The 17,412-nt window shown below is 43.1% G+C and overlaps 1 protein-coding gene across 1 annotated transcript in view; it reads left to right on the top strand.

The window, feature by feature from the left end:
- The window catches only part of USH2A (usherin), a 433,394-nt gene that overhangs the window by 379,095 nt on the left and 36,887 nt on the right, over window positions 1–17,412 (top strand). The window contains exons 62-64 of the mRNA XM_028724645.2: window positions 5,153–5,380; window positions 8,060–9,576; window positions 12,050–12,371. Coding sequence (XP_028580478.2) covers window positions 5,153–5,380; window positions 8,060–9,576; window positions 12,050–12,371 — 2,067 coding nt within the window. The remainder of the gene's footprint in view (window positions 1–5,152; window positions 5,381–8,059; window positions 9,577–12,049; window positions 12,372–17,412) is intronic.

The following is a 17,412-nucleotide window of genomic DNA, read 5'->3' as shown; positions in this document are numbered from 1 at the left end:
GAGTGGTAGCATAGTCAAGACCGCATTTTACCAGCTTCTTTACAAGAATATCATGGGGCACCTTGTCAAATGCCTTGCTGAAATCAAGGTAGACTACATCCACTGCGTTCCCTTCATCTACCAGGCTTGTAATTCTGTCAAAAAACGAGATCAGGTTAGTCTGACATGACTTATTTTTCAGAAATCCATGCTGACTATTGGTGATCACAGCATTCCTTTCTAGGTGCTCACAGACTGTTTGCTTAATGATCTGCTCCAGAATCTTCCCTGGTATTGATGTCAGACTGACTGGGCGGTAATTATTTGGGTCCTCTCTTTTCCCCTTTTTGAAAATAGGGACAACATTTGCCCTCCTCCAGTCTGCCGGGACTTCGCCTGTTCTCCAGGAATTCTCAAAGATGACTGCCAGTGGTTCTGAAATCACATCTGCCAGTTCTTTTAATACTCTTGGATGCAGTTCATCTGGCCCTGGAGACTTGAATACATCTAGACTAGCCAAGTATTCTTGTACTATCTCCTTAGTTATTCTGGGCTGTGTTTCCTCTGCTGAATCATTTGCTCCAAATTCTTCAGGTCGGGCATTGTTTTCTTTATCGGAGAAGACTGAGGCAAAGAAGGCATTGAGGAGTTCAGCCCTTTCTGTGTCCCCTGTTTGCATTTCACCATCTTCTCCTCTGAGTGACCCCACGGTTTCTTTGTTCTTCCTTTTGCTACAAACATACCCATAAAAGCCTTTTTTGTTGCTTTTAACCTCTCTAGCAAGCCTGAGTTCATTTTGTGCTTTAGCTTTTCTGACTTTGTGTCTACACGTGCTGGCTATTTGTTTGAATTCCTCTTTGGTGGTTTCCCCCCTTTTCCATTTTTTGTACACATCCTTTTTTAATCTCAACTCAGTTAAAAGTTCTTTAGATAGCCACCCTGGCTTCTTTAGGCACCTTCCATGTTTCCGTCTCATTGGTATTGCCTGAAGTTGTGCTTTTACTATCTCCCTCTTAACAAACTCCCAGCCATCTTGAACTCCCTTTCCTTTTAGAATTACTGTCCATGGGATCTCACCCAGCACTTCCCTAAGCTTTATGAAGTCGGCTTTCTTAAAGTCGAGAAATTGAGTCCTAGTATGCTTGGCTGCTCCTTTCCGCTGTATAGTAAACTTCAGAAGAGCATGATCACTCGCGCCTAATGATCCTTCCACTTCTACCCCACTAACCAGGTCATCAACATTGGTTAGGACCAGATCTAAAATGGCTGTTCCTCTTGTTGCTTCTCCCACTTTCTGGACAATGAAGTTGTCTGCAAGGGCAGTGAGGAATCTGTTTGACCTTATGCTCTTGGCTGAGTTTGACATCCAACAAATATCCGGGTAATTGAAGTCCCCCATTACTACTATCTCCCTTCCTTTTGCATGCTTGGCCATCTGTTCCAGGAAGGCATCATCTATGTCCTCCGTTTGGCTTGGGGATCTATAGTAAACTCCCACAATGAGGTCACTGTTATTCTTCTCTCCCTTAATTTTGACCCAAATGCTCTCACTTTGGCTTTGAGGTTCTAAATCTTGGATCTCTTCACAGGTATACACATCCCTGACATATAACGCCACTCCTCCTCCTTTCTTGTCTGGTCTGTTTCTTTGAAATAGATTGTATCCCTCCATTATTACATTCCAATCGTGGGATTTATCCCACCAGGTTTCAGTGATTCCTATTATGTCATATTTAGTTTGCTGTACCAGGAGCTCAAGCTCATCTTGTTTATTTCCCATGCTTTGCGCATTAGTGTACAGACATTGAAGTCCATTAATCATTCCCCCGTGTCTCTTATTTAAGGATTTTCTCCTCCCACCACTAGGTCTGCATGCTCTTTGGTCCATTCGGTCTATGACATTTGGATGATCATCTTCATCAATTGATAGACTCCTACCTTCAGGAGCACTGTCTCCCTCCCCCACATTAGTCAGTTTAAAGCCCTCCTGATGAGGTTTCTGAGATTTTTTGCAAAAACATTCCTCCCAACCGTTGTGTGAGGTCTCCTGCGTTCCACAATATATTGCCAGAAATTGGTGAGATCTCACCCAGAATCAGTGGTGGGGCACCTGGGGGGTGCTGCTTCGGGGCCTTCTGCCACCTGAGGCAGCAATCTCAGCCTGCCTAATGGCTGTGCCAACCCTGTATTCATAACATCAAGAGATTTTGAACTTAAGCGGAAACAAACAAACATGATGGTGTCAGAGTTTTACCCCATAGGAGTTGATACTGGGGTGAAGAAATCATTATAGACCATTACTACCAGCCCTGTATAGTGACACACCTGTGCATATATGGGAGGTGTAGCCAATTATGCCCCTCCATTGAAGGGTGACTCTTTAATCCAGTAGAAGCTTCTGTGAGCAGAGATGGGGAAGTATTGATTCTCCTTTTGCCCCATGCCTTTAAGATCCTATGTCACCTCCCAATCTGTTCCAAAGGGTCTTCATGCTTCTGGAGTAGATTGGGTTTTTTTTTGCAGCTACCGGTAGATAGAGGAGGAGGAATCGGCAAAAATGTTACCGATTTACTGCTTATGGAAGACCCTGCCGCCTGTCAGTGGATGGATACTGCCGGATACTACCTATGAACCAATAATCCAATTTTATGTTTCTACATTCTGGAATCCTTGTCAAATACCTTTCACTGGGTGTTCACTGATCGAAGACAGTGGATCAGTGGAACGTTCACCATTTCTCTCTGTCTTTGCAGTCTCCTGCACCTTCTCAAAATCTGAAGTACCCTCTGAATTTCCCTTTCCCCATTTCACTTATGGATACCTTCTGTCAGTGGGCATTCACCATTGAATTCAACCTACTATTATTTTCTCTCTCTGAAAAACTACGACTAAGACTGCAACCTATATATATCTACTCGGAAGTAAGCCCCGTTGAGGTCAATGGACTTACTGCCGCATTAATACGTATAGGATTTCAGGCTAAGGCTGCAATCCTGCACACAATTGTCTGGAAGCAAGTGTTATAGAAATCAATGGGACTTTCATGTAAATTAGCCATGTAAAGAATTGCATTGTGTTTGACCTCAGTATCTGATTAATACAGTGCTCCAAGTGTAGGATTGTCAAGCATGGGTGACTAGGAATTCCTAACAATAACTATCCTTTCAGCTCGCCCTTCCTCTCTTCATTATCAATCTTACTGCTGCCTGCCCTGTTTAACAGGGAGAGGGGAGGAATAATTGTCATTGAAAAGTATATTTATAATCAGTACTGGTGGCATGTTGAGTTTTAATATTCAGAATGGACATTCAAATGCTGCATTATATTTATCTAAAAGGAAAGCTCATTGTTGTGGGAAAATAACCATTTAATTATTTATCATCTAACTTTCAATATTTTAAAAAAGAAATGATTATTTTTTCTGCAAAAAAATTGTTTCCGAGTCTGTTAGCTTAACAGATACTTAAATATTTAAAAGGTTAGAAGTGCTGGCTTTTAGCCACTTAACACAAAACTGGAGAATTGACTCCTGACTTCTTTGCACAATGAAGGAGATAGACCTAACCACCAGAAAAAGAGAAAATGTGCTCTAATCTAACAGATTTGAAATGAATGCCATCAAATTGTTTGGAAGGAGCAGGGGGCATTGTGACAGATATAAAATCTTTTCATATAAGATTATTTTCATTGAAAGAAATACAATGGTGGTTTACAGACAACAACAACAATAATAAAATTATTTGTATCCCGCCTGGGCTCAGAGTGGCTAACATCATAAAAAAAAGGATAAAAGATAACAAGATATAACAATAAAAGCAAAGTATCAGTATCAAGTAGAGAAGTCCAATATGCCAGGAGCAGGTATTAAAAGTCAGAAAATGTTTGGGTGAAAGATTTTAATTGGCAATGGAAGCACTCAATAGCGGGTTGATCTTCTGAGTATTTTCATTTCACAAGGTGAGTACCACCATGCAAAAAGCCCTTCTCTGCACCACTATGAAGTGGATATATGCACGGCATATTTTGCTGCACAGCCCTAAATGTGTACAAAATGGACCTGTGTAGGCTATGTATACAGCAATGGGAACTCTGCAAAAAGCACAGTTTCCAGTTGTGTGAACTAGCCTAAGCATGTACAGTGTGTGCGTGTGAAGATGTACAGACAGTACACTGGCTACTCACAGGGTGGAGGGGAGTCAGCGCCTGCTACCATGATATAGGGATGTAGTCTATTTGAGAGCATGAGTATAGTGTAGAGTAGAGTTAGGAACTGTGGCCAAAGAGATTCTGGTTCAGTTCCATACCCAGCAATTAAGTTCTCACTAGGTTACTTTGGGCCACCGTCTATGTCTCAGTCGAAGCTACTTCACAGGGTTATTGTGAGGCTAAAATGCATTGCCTTACAATTTTTGTAGGCACAACGAAGTAATATAATAAATAAAAAATAAATTATAATATAAATATAAATGTGGGAACAATGGCACAGTGTTTGTGAAAAAGAGAACTATAACAGGATATTATTTAGGATAGGTAAAGGTAAAGGACCCCTGACAGTTAAGTCCAATTGCGCACGACTCTGTGGTTGTGGCACTCATCTCGCTTTACTGGCTGAGGGAGCCGGCGTTTGTCCACAGACAGTTTTTCCGGGTCATGTGGCCAGCATGACTAAGCAACTTCTGGCGAAACCAGAGCAGTACCTATTCATCTACTTGCACTTTGACGTGCTTTTGAATTGTTAGGTTGGCAGGAGCTGGGACTGAGCAACGGGCGCTTACCCCGTCACGGGGATTCAAACCGACCTTCTGATCGGCAAGCCCTAGGCTCAGTGGTTTAGACCACAGAGCCACCCGCATCCCTATTATTTAGGATAAGGGAGGGCAATAGGACAGAGAGAAGGAACTCATGGAAGGACAGAGAGAAGGAACTACTTTTGGACTCTTAAGTCCCATAAGCCATTATGGTCATCAGGGAAGATGGGAACTATATCCCAACAATATCAGTCAGAATATAGGCTCACATCCTTTTTGGCCCTTTGTGCCTGCTGAAGATTATGCACAAACTTGGTAAAATTTGCCTGTTAGTGCTGGGCCTTCAAGATAAGTTTTATTCAACAACCCACCATAATTCATTTATTCAACCAAATGAAAGAATGTTCTGTGTATTTCTGCTGCAGGGAACAACGCATCAAACTCACTTGTTTGGTTTGAAGCCATTCACAACTTACCATATTCATGTTGTTGCTGTCAACAACGCTGGGCAAGTTTCAAGTCCATGGACTTCCGTGCGCACCCTGGAAGCCCCCCCAAGTGGCCTGGCCAACTTTACCGTGGAAAAGAAGGAGAACGGCAGGGCGCTGTTACTTAAATGGGCAGAGCCTTCCAAGCCCAATGGCAACATTAAGGTAAGCCCAACCTAGAAAATGATTTAATTGGGGTGGAAAGGTATGAACATACGTTAGAACTTCATTGCTGAATACATGGTGAAAATTGTCGTCCATTTTGTAGTTCGGAAGGGATGTGTGGTTTGTATGTAAGGTGCGAGTGATGTCAGGTCCTGCATCGATAGACAGCCACCAGCATAGATGATGTCTTCCTTTGACCCTTTACAAGCCATCTCCCTGTTCTTAATTAAATGATCTGGAGCAACTGACATTATCAAAGAAAACTCCCAGGACCCATGAGCCAAAGGAGAACTATGGGGCCATGACATTGGGTGATACTTTGCTAAGGGACCCCACTGGACTGGCCTTAAGTGATGTTGTCCTAAATTACAGTGGCACCTCGGGTTAAGAACTTAATTCATTCTGGAGGTCCGTTCTTAACCTGAAACTATTCTTAACCTGAGGTACCACTTTAGCTAATGGGCCTCCTGCTGTCGCCACTGCACTGCCACCACGCGATTTCTGTTCTCATCCTGAAGCAAAGTTCTTAACCCGAGGTACTATTTCTGGGTTAGCGGAGTCTGTAACCTGAAGCGTCTGTAACCTGAAGCATCTGTAACCCAAGGTACCACTGTATTCAAATGAAAGTAAAGCTGGTTATATGGGAAGTACCCAAAGGAAACTCTCACCATGAAGACTCTTGTGCTCACGACAGGCAAGATATATGTGTGAAATGCTGAGGACCCCGTTTCTGTCATAATTACTTTCTTCCTTTGCACTCTTTGCTAAATTTAATTCTCATGGTATTTTTCTTTCCTTTTCTACCTTTCTTTCCCCACCTTTGACTGTAGGATATATGTATGATTGTATGAAGATGTAGCTATCACAGGTTTTTAGTAATTGTTTTGCAAGTGGTGTCCTTTTGATGGGTATTGGGCTACATTCTTAGAATTACAAAGAGCTCTATAGGTTTGTTACCATGAACAGTTGGATATCCTGCATTAAACAGAACTGCAGTAGATTGTCCATTAAACAGCATGACGTGTTATAATTTCTCTACATTTGTTGTCTTATCCTATTTATTTAAGCATGCTTAAAAAACAACAGTGTGATTAAAGCTGCCACTTATATATTAAACGAAAAGCCGCCCAAAGCAGCTTAATGTGACATTTAGTTGGACCTTCTGTTCTTTACCTTTGGGGACTTTTCTGCTTTCCTTTCGGTGCTTCTCAGAGTGCAGGGGTGGAGAGTGAGAGGAGGCAATAGTTCATGGGTAGGCAAACTGAGGCCCAGGGGCCAGATCCGGCCCAATCACCTTCTAAATCCAGCCCGCAGACGTGTTTTTACATGAGTAGAATGTGTCCTTTTATTTAAAATGCATCTCTGGGTTATTTGTGGGGCATAGGAATTCTTTTTTCCTCTCTTCAAAATATAGTCTGGCCCCCCACAAGGTCTGAGGGACAGTGGACCGGCCCCCTGCTGAAAAAGTTTGCTGACCTCTGCAATAGTTCTTCCTTCTAGGAACACAATCACTGGGCTTTTCTTTCTCTCAGAAATAACAATTGGGGAAGGAATGGTTGCTGCTCCTTCTGATTGCTCTGGTTTGTTTGCTTGCTTGATATGCAGCTTGATCTTCAGTTCCTTGTTTCTCAGGACCTTTCCCCGTCTCCAAGTGAGGGTTTAATCCTGTTAATGCCAAACTGGCAATATTCCCTTTTGTCACATATATTCAACTGCAAACTATGGATCCCTGAGCAACAGAAGTTTCCAAGTCTTTAGTCACATAAATTCAGCCAGTTATTGTCAGAGGCTTCACTGTGACAAGTCCAATGTAGACTGTATGCCAGCCTTCAGCCTCGCTGCCAGGCCGGGCAGGGCAACAGCCAATGCCCAACCAGCAAGCGAGGCACCACCCTCCAAACGGGGCCTCTGACTGGCCCATTCAAATCAGCCCTCTTTGGCAGGAAGACCGCCCATTGATACCACCAGCCAAGGGGAATTCCCCAGCCTGCAAGCAAACACAGCCTAGTTGCTGGGTTCATACACAGAGGAAGCCTCAACTGTTGCTCCCCACAGACACAGTGAGCGGCCACTGTAGGCCAGCCTTCTCCTGAGGCCCAGGACAGTACATATGAGTTTCCTTCCCGCCCCGCCCCCTGCATCGCTCCTCATCACAACAACACAGGCATTGATGTCCACAGGGGGGATTAAGCTTATTCCCCTTCTGTCAGATGAACCATAATCCCAGATTTCATTTTTAAAAACCAGCCTTTCAAGAACCTAAGATAAGAGGCAAAGAGTGCAGACACCCTTTTGCTGGGGTGTGTGTGTGTGTGTGTGTAACTAGTCTGCTCCCACATTTCATTGTGGAATGCCGGAATGCATACCCTAACAGAATGATCACCTTAATATGGCTTTTCCTTCCAACATCTCTTGCAGAAACTAATGTTGTTCTTTTGGAGGAGGGAAGGCTTGAAGGTGGATGTTCCAGGTTTTATGGGCACACACCAAACATTTATTGTGGCTTGCAGAGTACTTGACAGGCTGTTTATGGCATCTATGATGGGAGCCATACATATCTGGCAGGCTGCGTTTGGCTTATTGAGCTGGAAGCAATGCAGGCCTGAGTTGCAGGATTCAGCTGTGAATGTCTTGCCAGTAACGTATAGCTTTTGTTGATATATGTTATTTTTCTTCCAGACCTACAATATTTTCAACGATGATAACCTGGAATACAGTGGTTTGTCTCGTCAGTTTCTCTTCAAGCGCCTAGAGCCTTTCACTCTCTACATCCTAGTCCTTGAAGCTTGCACTGCAGCTGGCTGCAGCCGCTCTTCATCCCAGCCAATCCGGACGGACGAAGCCCCTCCTGAATCTCAGCTGGCCCCTGTAATCCAGTCGGTGAACGCGACTGGCATTGGACTGAGCTGGTCTCCGCCAATTAATTCAAACGGAAAAATAATGCGCTATGAAGTTATTCAGAGACGCAGCAAAGGAAATGCTTCGGGGAACAATGCAACAACAGAAGAAGAGGAAAATGTTTTCACCGAATATAACACTGGGAGCACTACATTTGTATACAGTGCTCAACATTTGCAGCCATGGACTAAGTATGAATATAAGATACGTGCCTGGAATTCAGCTGGTTACGCTGACAGTTCATGGTCTGCTGCAGAAACCAGTCAAGCTGCCCCAATGGGCTTGGCTGCACCTGTCTTGAGATATATCCCCAAAAGTCCAAACAAAATTTGGATCTTGTGGTCCTCCCCAGAAGAGCCCAATGGCATTTTGCAGTCTTACAGGCTCCACAGAAATAACGTTCCATATCCTTTTAGCTTTGATGCTGCTACTTTCAACTATACTGATGAAGAGTTACTGCCATATACAGAATACAACTATGCTGTAACTGCTTGTACTATGGGAGGCTGCTCCACCAGCAACCATGCCAGTATTCGGACACTCGAGGCAGCTCCAGCATTCGTGAACCCTCCCACCCTAGAAGATCTTGGTTCCACCCAAATGAACATATCGTGGTTACCACCCCAGATCCAAAATGGAGAAATCACAAAGTACATTTTAAAATTAAATGGCGAAGAGCTCTATGTTGGAAAAAGTTTATTCAGAAAAGTGTTGAATCTACAGCCTTATACCAGGTATGACATCATGCTAGTTGCTTGTACCAATGGAGGATGTACAGCTAGTGCACCCCAATCTGTTTGGACGATGGAGGCTGCACCACTTAATATAGATGCCCCCAGCTTGCTAGTGACAGGTTCAGAATCGATAGAAATCACGTGGAAGGCTCCTGCAAATCCAAATGGCAAAATCCAAAGTTACGAGCTAAGGAGAGACGGGTTTCTGGTTTATTTGGGGCTGGATACTCGTTATCATGACTTTATGCTAACTCCAGGAAAAGAATACAGCTATGCTGTTACTGCAAACAACAGCCAAGGAAGTGTCACCAGTGCTGTAGCCACAAGCAGAACTAATCCTTCTGCCCCATCTGGAATGTCACCTCCTCGATTGCAGGCATGGTCCTCAGAGACAATTTTGGTTACTTGGGACCCACCAGCAAAAGTCAATGGGGATATAGTCAGCTATACAATCACGCTGCGGGACCCTATTGAATCGGAGAAGAAAGCTGTTCATCTGGAGTCAACACATGTTTCCTTTGGGAGACGGTACTACACTTTCGCAGCATTAAAACCCTATCACAGGTAACTTGTGAACACGTACTTCAGTGCATGAATATTGTCTGTTATTCTGATCATAGTGTGACACATGAAAAATCAAAACAAAATGCTCTTATGCCAATGCAGTCCTAGATGACTGGTGAATTTTGGCTCCCTGTAACCAGTTTGTTCTACTGGTTAGGGGGGGAATTGGGAGGTTGGTATCCTCAAGATGCAGAAGACCAACCAGCATGTAAAAACAGACTTAGCAGGAAGGACCCCATATTTCTCCCTAACAGAGGCACCAGCTTCTTAGCATGATTGAGGGAGCCCTACACAACATCATGGTATCACACACGCGATGTCATGAGGAGCAGGAGGGCGGAGCTGAACATTGAGGGGGCCCAAAAGTGCTTCGGCCCCTAGAAGCCACTGGCTATGCTGTCTAACAGAGCTATGCCTTCAGAATGTGATGCTAGGCTAGTGGAGTTTGCCAAAATATTCCTGCTAATACATTATGAACAATGTCTCAAGGTATGAATCATAGAATCATATATTTGTAGAGTTGGAAGGGACTGCAGGAGTCATCTAGCAATGCAGGAATCTTTTTGCCCAATGTGGGGCTCAAACCTGAGATTACCAACTAAGTTTATGAGATCTCTTCAGACTGGTCCTCAGTACTGAATGGAGGGTGGCTGTGGCAGCTTTGATCTGAATGTATAGTAGATTATACATTGTAAAAACTGACAACTCTCCATTCAGCAGTGCTTACTGAATCAATCAATTTTTATTTTTCTTATAGCCAGCCCTTGTCAATGGGATCTTTAATATGCCACTAGCTGCTCAATTAGAAGAGGACCTTTTATCAATAGCTTCAGAAAACTCTCCTACTTTTTTTCCTTTTCAACTCTAAGTATGTGTATAGGCCTAAGCACACAGTGTGCATCACATTCCCTGCCTTTTGATGCATAGCAATCTCGGAATTGCAGGACAAGAGTGCTCATTTCTTTTCCTCCCAGAACTGGTTGTCCCATTATTTTCAGTGGAAACTTATAGGAAGTGGCTGGATGCACATGCAAGGTTTTCAACCAATTATTTTAACATGTTTTCACTTGCTAGCTAAGTGGAGAAGTAATGCATACATTTGTGCAGTAGAAGTCTCTTTGATCTCCCGTCATTATTTTATAAATAAGAGCATGGGCAGAGGAAGATAAAAGTTCTGTCTGAGTCACAGATAGTCATGGCCCAGCTTTTCTCAGCTGGCTGGCAGTCCAAAACCTCTGGAGGCTACCAGGCTGTGGTAGGCTAACAATTAATTTTGTAAATTTAATGCAGACAGGCTGGAATGCGAGTTCAGATCACAAAGCCTGATCCTTTTTCTTTAGCGGAGCTTATGATACAAATGTTGCAGCATGATTATATTTTTTAGAAATGTGGTAAGACTTGTTTGTTTCAGCTAACTTTGAGTGGCCTGAGTTAAGCTTTCTGTTTCATCATATATTTTGAAATTATAAGCCACCTAATTGGTTGACTGAACAAGGAACCTACAGTTTGTCTTACAGTAGATATAAGGAACTTTTAACATTCAAATGCAACTTTTTTCTAGTTCAGGCAAAGCATAGCCATTATCTCACCAAATATATTCAAAGTACTGTGTTCCTAATATATAAACCATGCTGATTTGTTGCAGACATGGGGATCGCAGTGCGCACACATGCAGGAATGTCTCCATCCATTTCAGCAAAGGAGATAAAGGGGTGTGCATGTTTGCAACTCTTGCTTTACACTGAACTAAATGGAGGGAGTGGAGTGCTTATGCTAGAGATCCACACATGCATTGAAGGTTCTGGACCTTCATGTATGTGAGGCCATTATGCTTGCTACCCAGCCGGATTGGTGGGGTATATTACTACTACTACTACTACTACTACTTGCACCACAGTGCAAAAAGTGGAGGGAAAGGAAACATCCCACCCAGTGGAAGGCCCTCCCATCAGATGTCAAACAGATAAATAACTATAGTCATACCTTGGATCCCAAACGCCTTGCGAGTCGAACATTTTGGTTCCCGAACTCCACAAACCCGGAAGTGAGTGTTCCGGTTGCGAACGTTCTTTGGAACCCGAACATCCAACATGGCTTCTGCAGCTTCCGATTGAGTGCAGGAAGCTCCTGCAGCCAATTGGAAGCCGTGCCTTGGTTGTCGAACATTTTCAGAAGTTGAACGGACTTCCGGAATGGATTCCATTTGACAACCAAGGTACGGCTGTATATGACTTTTAGAAGACACCTGAAGGCAGCCCTGTACAGGGAAGTTTTAAAAGGTTGATGTTTTATTGTGTTCTTAATATTTTGTTGGGAGCCACCAAGAGTATTATTATTTGCATTTATTTTAAAACACAACACTGCTGTGCACACCTTTCTTTTGGAACATCTTTACTGTAATTACACGTGGGTGCAATAGATACGTTTATAGCCCTCCTTCTACTTAACTTCCTTCTGATGTGTCTTTCTAAAGGTATGAAGTCCAAGTGCAAGCTTGCACACTCCTGGGCTGCACTTCCAGTGAATGGGCTTCTCTACAGACCCTTGAAGCACCTCCTGAAATCCAGCCAGCCCCACTCATAGATGTGCAGTCAAGCCATGGTGGAATCCAGTCTGTTCTTTCCATTGTGTGGACAGGTCCAAAGCAACCAAATGGAAAGATCTTATATTACGAGCTTTACAGAAGACAAGTAACACTTGAGCAACTAAATCAAGACCTGGTCCTTGTTTATAATGGTTCATCCACATCCTTCAAAGATGCCACACTTCTGCCTTTTACTGAATATGAATATCAGGTATGTCACATACAGAATGAAGACCTAATGCTATGATTCCTATGAACATCTTAGGAAAGAAGTTTTATTGCTAAATTGTTAATATACTGTAAAAGACTATATACTCAGAAAAAGTGTTATGATAATTCCATATAGTTCACATGGACAAAAAGGGCTTTGAGAATTAAATACAGTCAATGTCCCTCCCCATTTTTGGCACAGTGATTCCCATTTTTACACATATGCATTTTTTGTAATGCACAAAAACTAACATATTTTCAGACGCATGGTGCGAAATGTTTGTGAATGCTCTCAACACTTTTGTTTGTTTGCATATGCTTTCATAAAAATCTATCCAGGTAGCGTACAACATATAAAAATAAAACCAGCAAGAAGCATCCATAAAAAGATACCATTTATATTGTAAAGGCCTGTCAAAACAATATAGTTTCAAAAGATGTGTGAGAGAAGGAAGGGATGCATCCTGCTTGAACCACTGTTGGTAGGACGTTCAACAGGCAGAACTTGCCACACTGAAGACTTGGCCCCTAGTGAAGGCTAACTGAATCTCAGGGGTGTGAGGAGCCACCAGAAGTGCCCCACCAGAGGATCTCAGTGATCAAAGTGGAGCATGGGGAATCAGGTGGTTCTTAAGATCCTTTGAGCCCGCTTTGCTTAGGACTTCGCGAATTAACAGAATATGTTGAACCTGGCATAGTAATCTGGCTGGCTGCGGCATTCTACGCTAGTTGAAGCTTCCAGACCAGATACAAGGGCAGCCCCACATAAAGCATGTTACAGTAATCATTCAGTTGCAGCTCCTTCCCACACAGGGAAGTACTGTTTACTCTGAGTGGCTGCTACTCTCTCAGTCTGCAGTCTTTCCCAATCCTACCTGGAGATGCTGGGGATTGAACCTGGGACTTTGTGCATGTAGAGTAAATGTCCTGCCCCTGAACTGTAGCCTTCAATAGAGGATGTTGCCCTGTTGGTGAGGTTGAAGCTGCGAGTCTGATCAGGACTGGAAGGGTGTGCGAGTGTGGGTGTGAGCTGAGCATTCTGTTCTTGATGTGTATGGCCTGGCTTGGCTCCACATACAGTGGTACCTTGGGTTAAGTACTTAATTCATTCCAGAGGTCCGTTCTTAACCTGAAACTGTTCTTAACCTGAAGCACCACTTTAGCTAATGGGGCCTCCTGCTGCCACTGTGCCGCCGGAGCACAATTTCTGTTCTCATCCTGAAGCAAAGTTCTTCACCCAAGGTAATAGTTCTGGGTTAGCGGAGTCTGTAACCTGAAGCGTATGTAACCTGAAGCGTGTATAACCCGGGGTACCACTGTAGAGCTATTTCTAGATGGAGATAGCTTTTGTATTGTATGTGCATAATAATAAATCCAGAGGCCTCTTAGCCATGCCATGAACTTTAAAGGAAAGGTTATAATAACTCTCTCACTTCAGTCATTATTCCCATGTCTTCTTTTCTGAAGAGAACATAAAGCCTAATGAACTTTGGATGTCTTCTCTGTTTGCCAATGAATGTTCTTGGGTGATCAGACTGTATCTGTATTGCTGCTGTTGAGAAGTGTGTGACCTCCATTTGGCAAGTGTATGCCAAAACGTCTGGCATCTTGGGGGAGCCCATCTTTCATCGTTGACGATGGCTCTTGGGTTACTTGATTTCCTACTCTTTCTAATGATGTAATTTTCCTTAAACTTCAATGAACTTAATGGCAATGAGGTAACTGCTAGGATTCTTTCCAAAATAGATCGCTTTATTTTAGAGACTGGTATCTTTTTTATCCCCCCTCTTCCCCTACCCACATCCCTCTCTTCCCAGTTAATGTACCTGAGGGGATACTTTTTTCTTATAATTGGACTCTTTGTGGACAAAATTATTAAATCTTTTCAAAAAACTATCCGGTACATTATGGTTGAGGTAAGCGCCTTTAAATCAGGTGCTCAATGTGTTTTGGAAGCAGTGTGAGCTTCTTAAATGAGTAGATGTCTCGTGTCTGAGACTAAGGGGAAGAGAAGAGGCACTGGAAATTCATTTTTCCTCTATTTTCTAAAATGTATTATAGCTACCATGTGCTTTCTACAGCACTGGTCTTCAACTAGTGGGTGGAGACCCACTGGTGGGTCACAGCCTGATCCAAGGTGGGTCACAAAAGGAGCAAATATATGCCAAAAGGTTGAGAAATTGGTCCTCAAATGCATGTTTGGGTCTAAAGTGAGTACTGGGTCTTAAAAGGTTGACAATACCTCTTTCTACAGGATAGGATTATCACAAAATCCAAACAAGCAAAGAATCCTGTGGCACCTTAACATCCAGCAGATTTAATATGACATCACCTTTCATAAAGACAAAAGTTAATTAAGTAAATGAACTTAAACATGATCTTATTGGTTATTTAAAACAGTGAACTGAAGTCTGTCAATGGCCATTATTTCATTCTTCTGGAGTACATTCTTTCATGTGTGTAATGCATATAATCTATTTACAACAGGGTTGTAGTGGTTAAGAGCGGTGTAGTGGTTAAGAGCGGTAGTCACGTAATCTGGGTAACCGGGTTCGAGTCTCCGCTCCTCCACATGCAGCTGCTGGGTGACCTTGGGCTAGTCACACTTCTTTGAAGTCTCTCAGCCCCACTCACCTCACAGAGTGTTTGTTGTGGGGGAGGAAGGGAAAGGAGATTGTTAGCCACTTTGAGACTCCTGAACGGGAGTGAAAGGCGGGATATCAAATCCAAACTCTTCTTCTTCTAAATATAATCCTGTTTCCTTCTTTCCACTACATGGTGCATACAGGCAAAAGCATTACAGGGAATGTTTCCCCCACTCCACTGTTTTAATTATGCAAAATGATGCATGGTATGCCATGCTGATCCTGCTCAGAGTAGACACCGAAGTTAATGGACAAGACTAATTTATGGACTGCAAGAAGATCAAACCTATCCATTCTTAAGGAGATCAGCCCTGAGCGCTCACTGGAAGGACAGATCGTGAAGCTGAGGCTCCAATACTTTGGCCACCTCATGAGAAGAGAAAACTCCCTGGAAAAGACCCTGATGTTGGGAAAGATGGAGGGCACAAGGAGAAGGGGACGACAGAGGACGAGATGGTTGGACAGTGTTCTCGAAGCTACGAACATGAGTTTGACCAAACTGCAGGAGGCAGTGGAAGACAGGAGTGCCTGGCATGCTCTGGTCCATGGGGTCACGAAGAGTCGGCCATGACTAAACAACAACAACAATTTATGTTCATCCTGAGTAGGACTTAGTTGACTACAACCCCATGGATCCTAAATAACTTGCAATGTACAAGGGAAAAGGTTCTAGGTGGACAGTGTTTAGTGGACAGCAGGTGCTCTCTCAGGTATTCTGGGCCAAGGTATACAGGACATTAACAGTAAGATGTATTCCCTTGAAATTAGGATGGAAACAAACTGGTAATCAACAGAGCTCCTGCAGTATTTGATATGCACTCTGGCAGCCTTTATTCATCACTACACTGACTGTCGCGTTCTAGATCAACTCAAGTTTCCAAACTGTCTCCATAGGCAGCCCCCCACACACCACATTACAATAGTCCAGACTCCAGACAGAGTTTTCCAAGGCATGTCCAACCATAGCAAGGGCTCTGTTTTACAGAGAGTGATGTACCTGTTGTATCAGCCAAGGTTAACAGAACACATTCCTTAGCATAGCCTCTATATGAGAAATCAAGTTGTTCCTAGCCTAACACGCTACTCTTTTTGGGAGAGTGTGACCCTACCTATGATGGGCAATTCTCCAGCTTTAGGACCACCCACCACAGGGAGCTGTGCCTTCTGCAAATTAATTTTTCAGTTATTCAGCCTCATGCAGTGCATGACTCATTCAAGGACAAAACTGTCATGTCTGGTTCGGATGGAAAGATGAAACAGAGCTTATGCTGATGTCACCCACTCTAAAACTCTGGATGACCTCTATCAGTGGTCTCATGCAGAAGTTAAAAAACAAAGGAAGGGGACTAGATACCTTGAATGTCAGATGCGAGCTTCTTCAGGGAATGACAATAGTATCCCACTTCTACCTTCTGGAATCGTTGGGCAACAAAGGAGTGAAGCCACTGCAAATCAATACTCCATGAATTCATCTAGGAGGACACCATGCCTGAACGTATTAAAAACTGCCAGGAGGTCCAGGAAAATAAACAAATCACATTTCCCCTGTCTTTTCCAAGAAGGGTCATCAACCAAGTTGACTGACACAACCCACGTTCTGGCTAGACGCAAGATTGAAAAATGCCTGGTTAATATGCATCAAGCAACACTACCTAGAGACGCTCAGCCACAACTTGCTAGAAGACCTTGACCAAAAATGGAAGATTGGAAACTCAGGCTATAGCTCTCCAATCATGTGGTCCTTTTTAAGGCAGCTCACTTGTGTTTTTTTCAAACTAGTTGAAACATTGGCTTCTCCTAAGGATGTCTTTTTCTCTTGGCAATTCAGTATGAGTCATGGTGGGTTGAGTGAACAAGTTGTAGGGTGAATAGAAGCAAGTCTTCTGCCTCACATGCCAAGAAATGGGATTAATCAAATAAAATCTGACTGGAGAAGAACTTGGATAAATCTAATAGTAATACAGTATTGGGGAAATGGTGGTGTGAACATGAAATAGATATGAACAACTTTATGTGCAAAAACCTGGCAAAACCAATGCAGTGGGCTACTGAAAGTTCTAACCCTTCCAAAAATATAAAAGCTATTTAACCGCTTAGAGAAGTTCAGCTAGATCAGATTGTGTGGACACAGTGGTCGGAGAAAAGTAGTTACGACCTTTGAGCCATATCCACCACTGAATAAGCCTTCAAATGAGTTCAAAGCCATGTCTGATCAGATTTGCCATGAGTGTTTCTCCACCTGGATTTTATTAATTAATTCTTTATTAAGGTCCATGCTGAAACTGAGTAAGTCTAACAGTCCTTGGATCTAGTTGTGTTCAAATTGCATATCTTTAGCAGTCTTGTGTGTGCATGTGTGTGCCATTACTGTCATTTGTGGCATCCCTCAGGGATCTA

This window comes from Podarcis muralis, chromosome 3 (assembly GCF_964188315.1).
Source record: "Podarcis muralis chromosome 3, rPodMur119.hap1.1, whole genome shotgun sequence".
Lineage (NCBI taxonomy): Eukaryota > Metazoa > Chordata > Lepidosauria > Squamata > Lacertidae > Podarcis > Podarcis muralis.
Note: the sequence above shows the minus strand (reverse complement) of the source record. Positions and strands in the feature narration are given on the sequence as shown.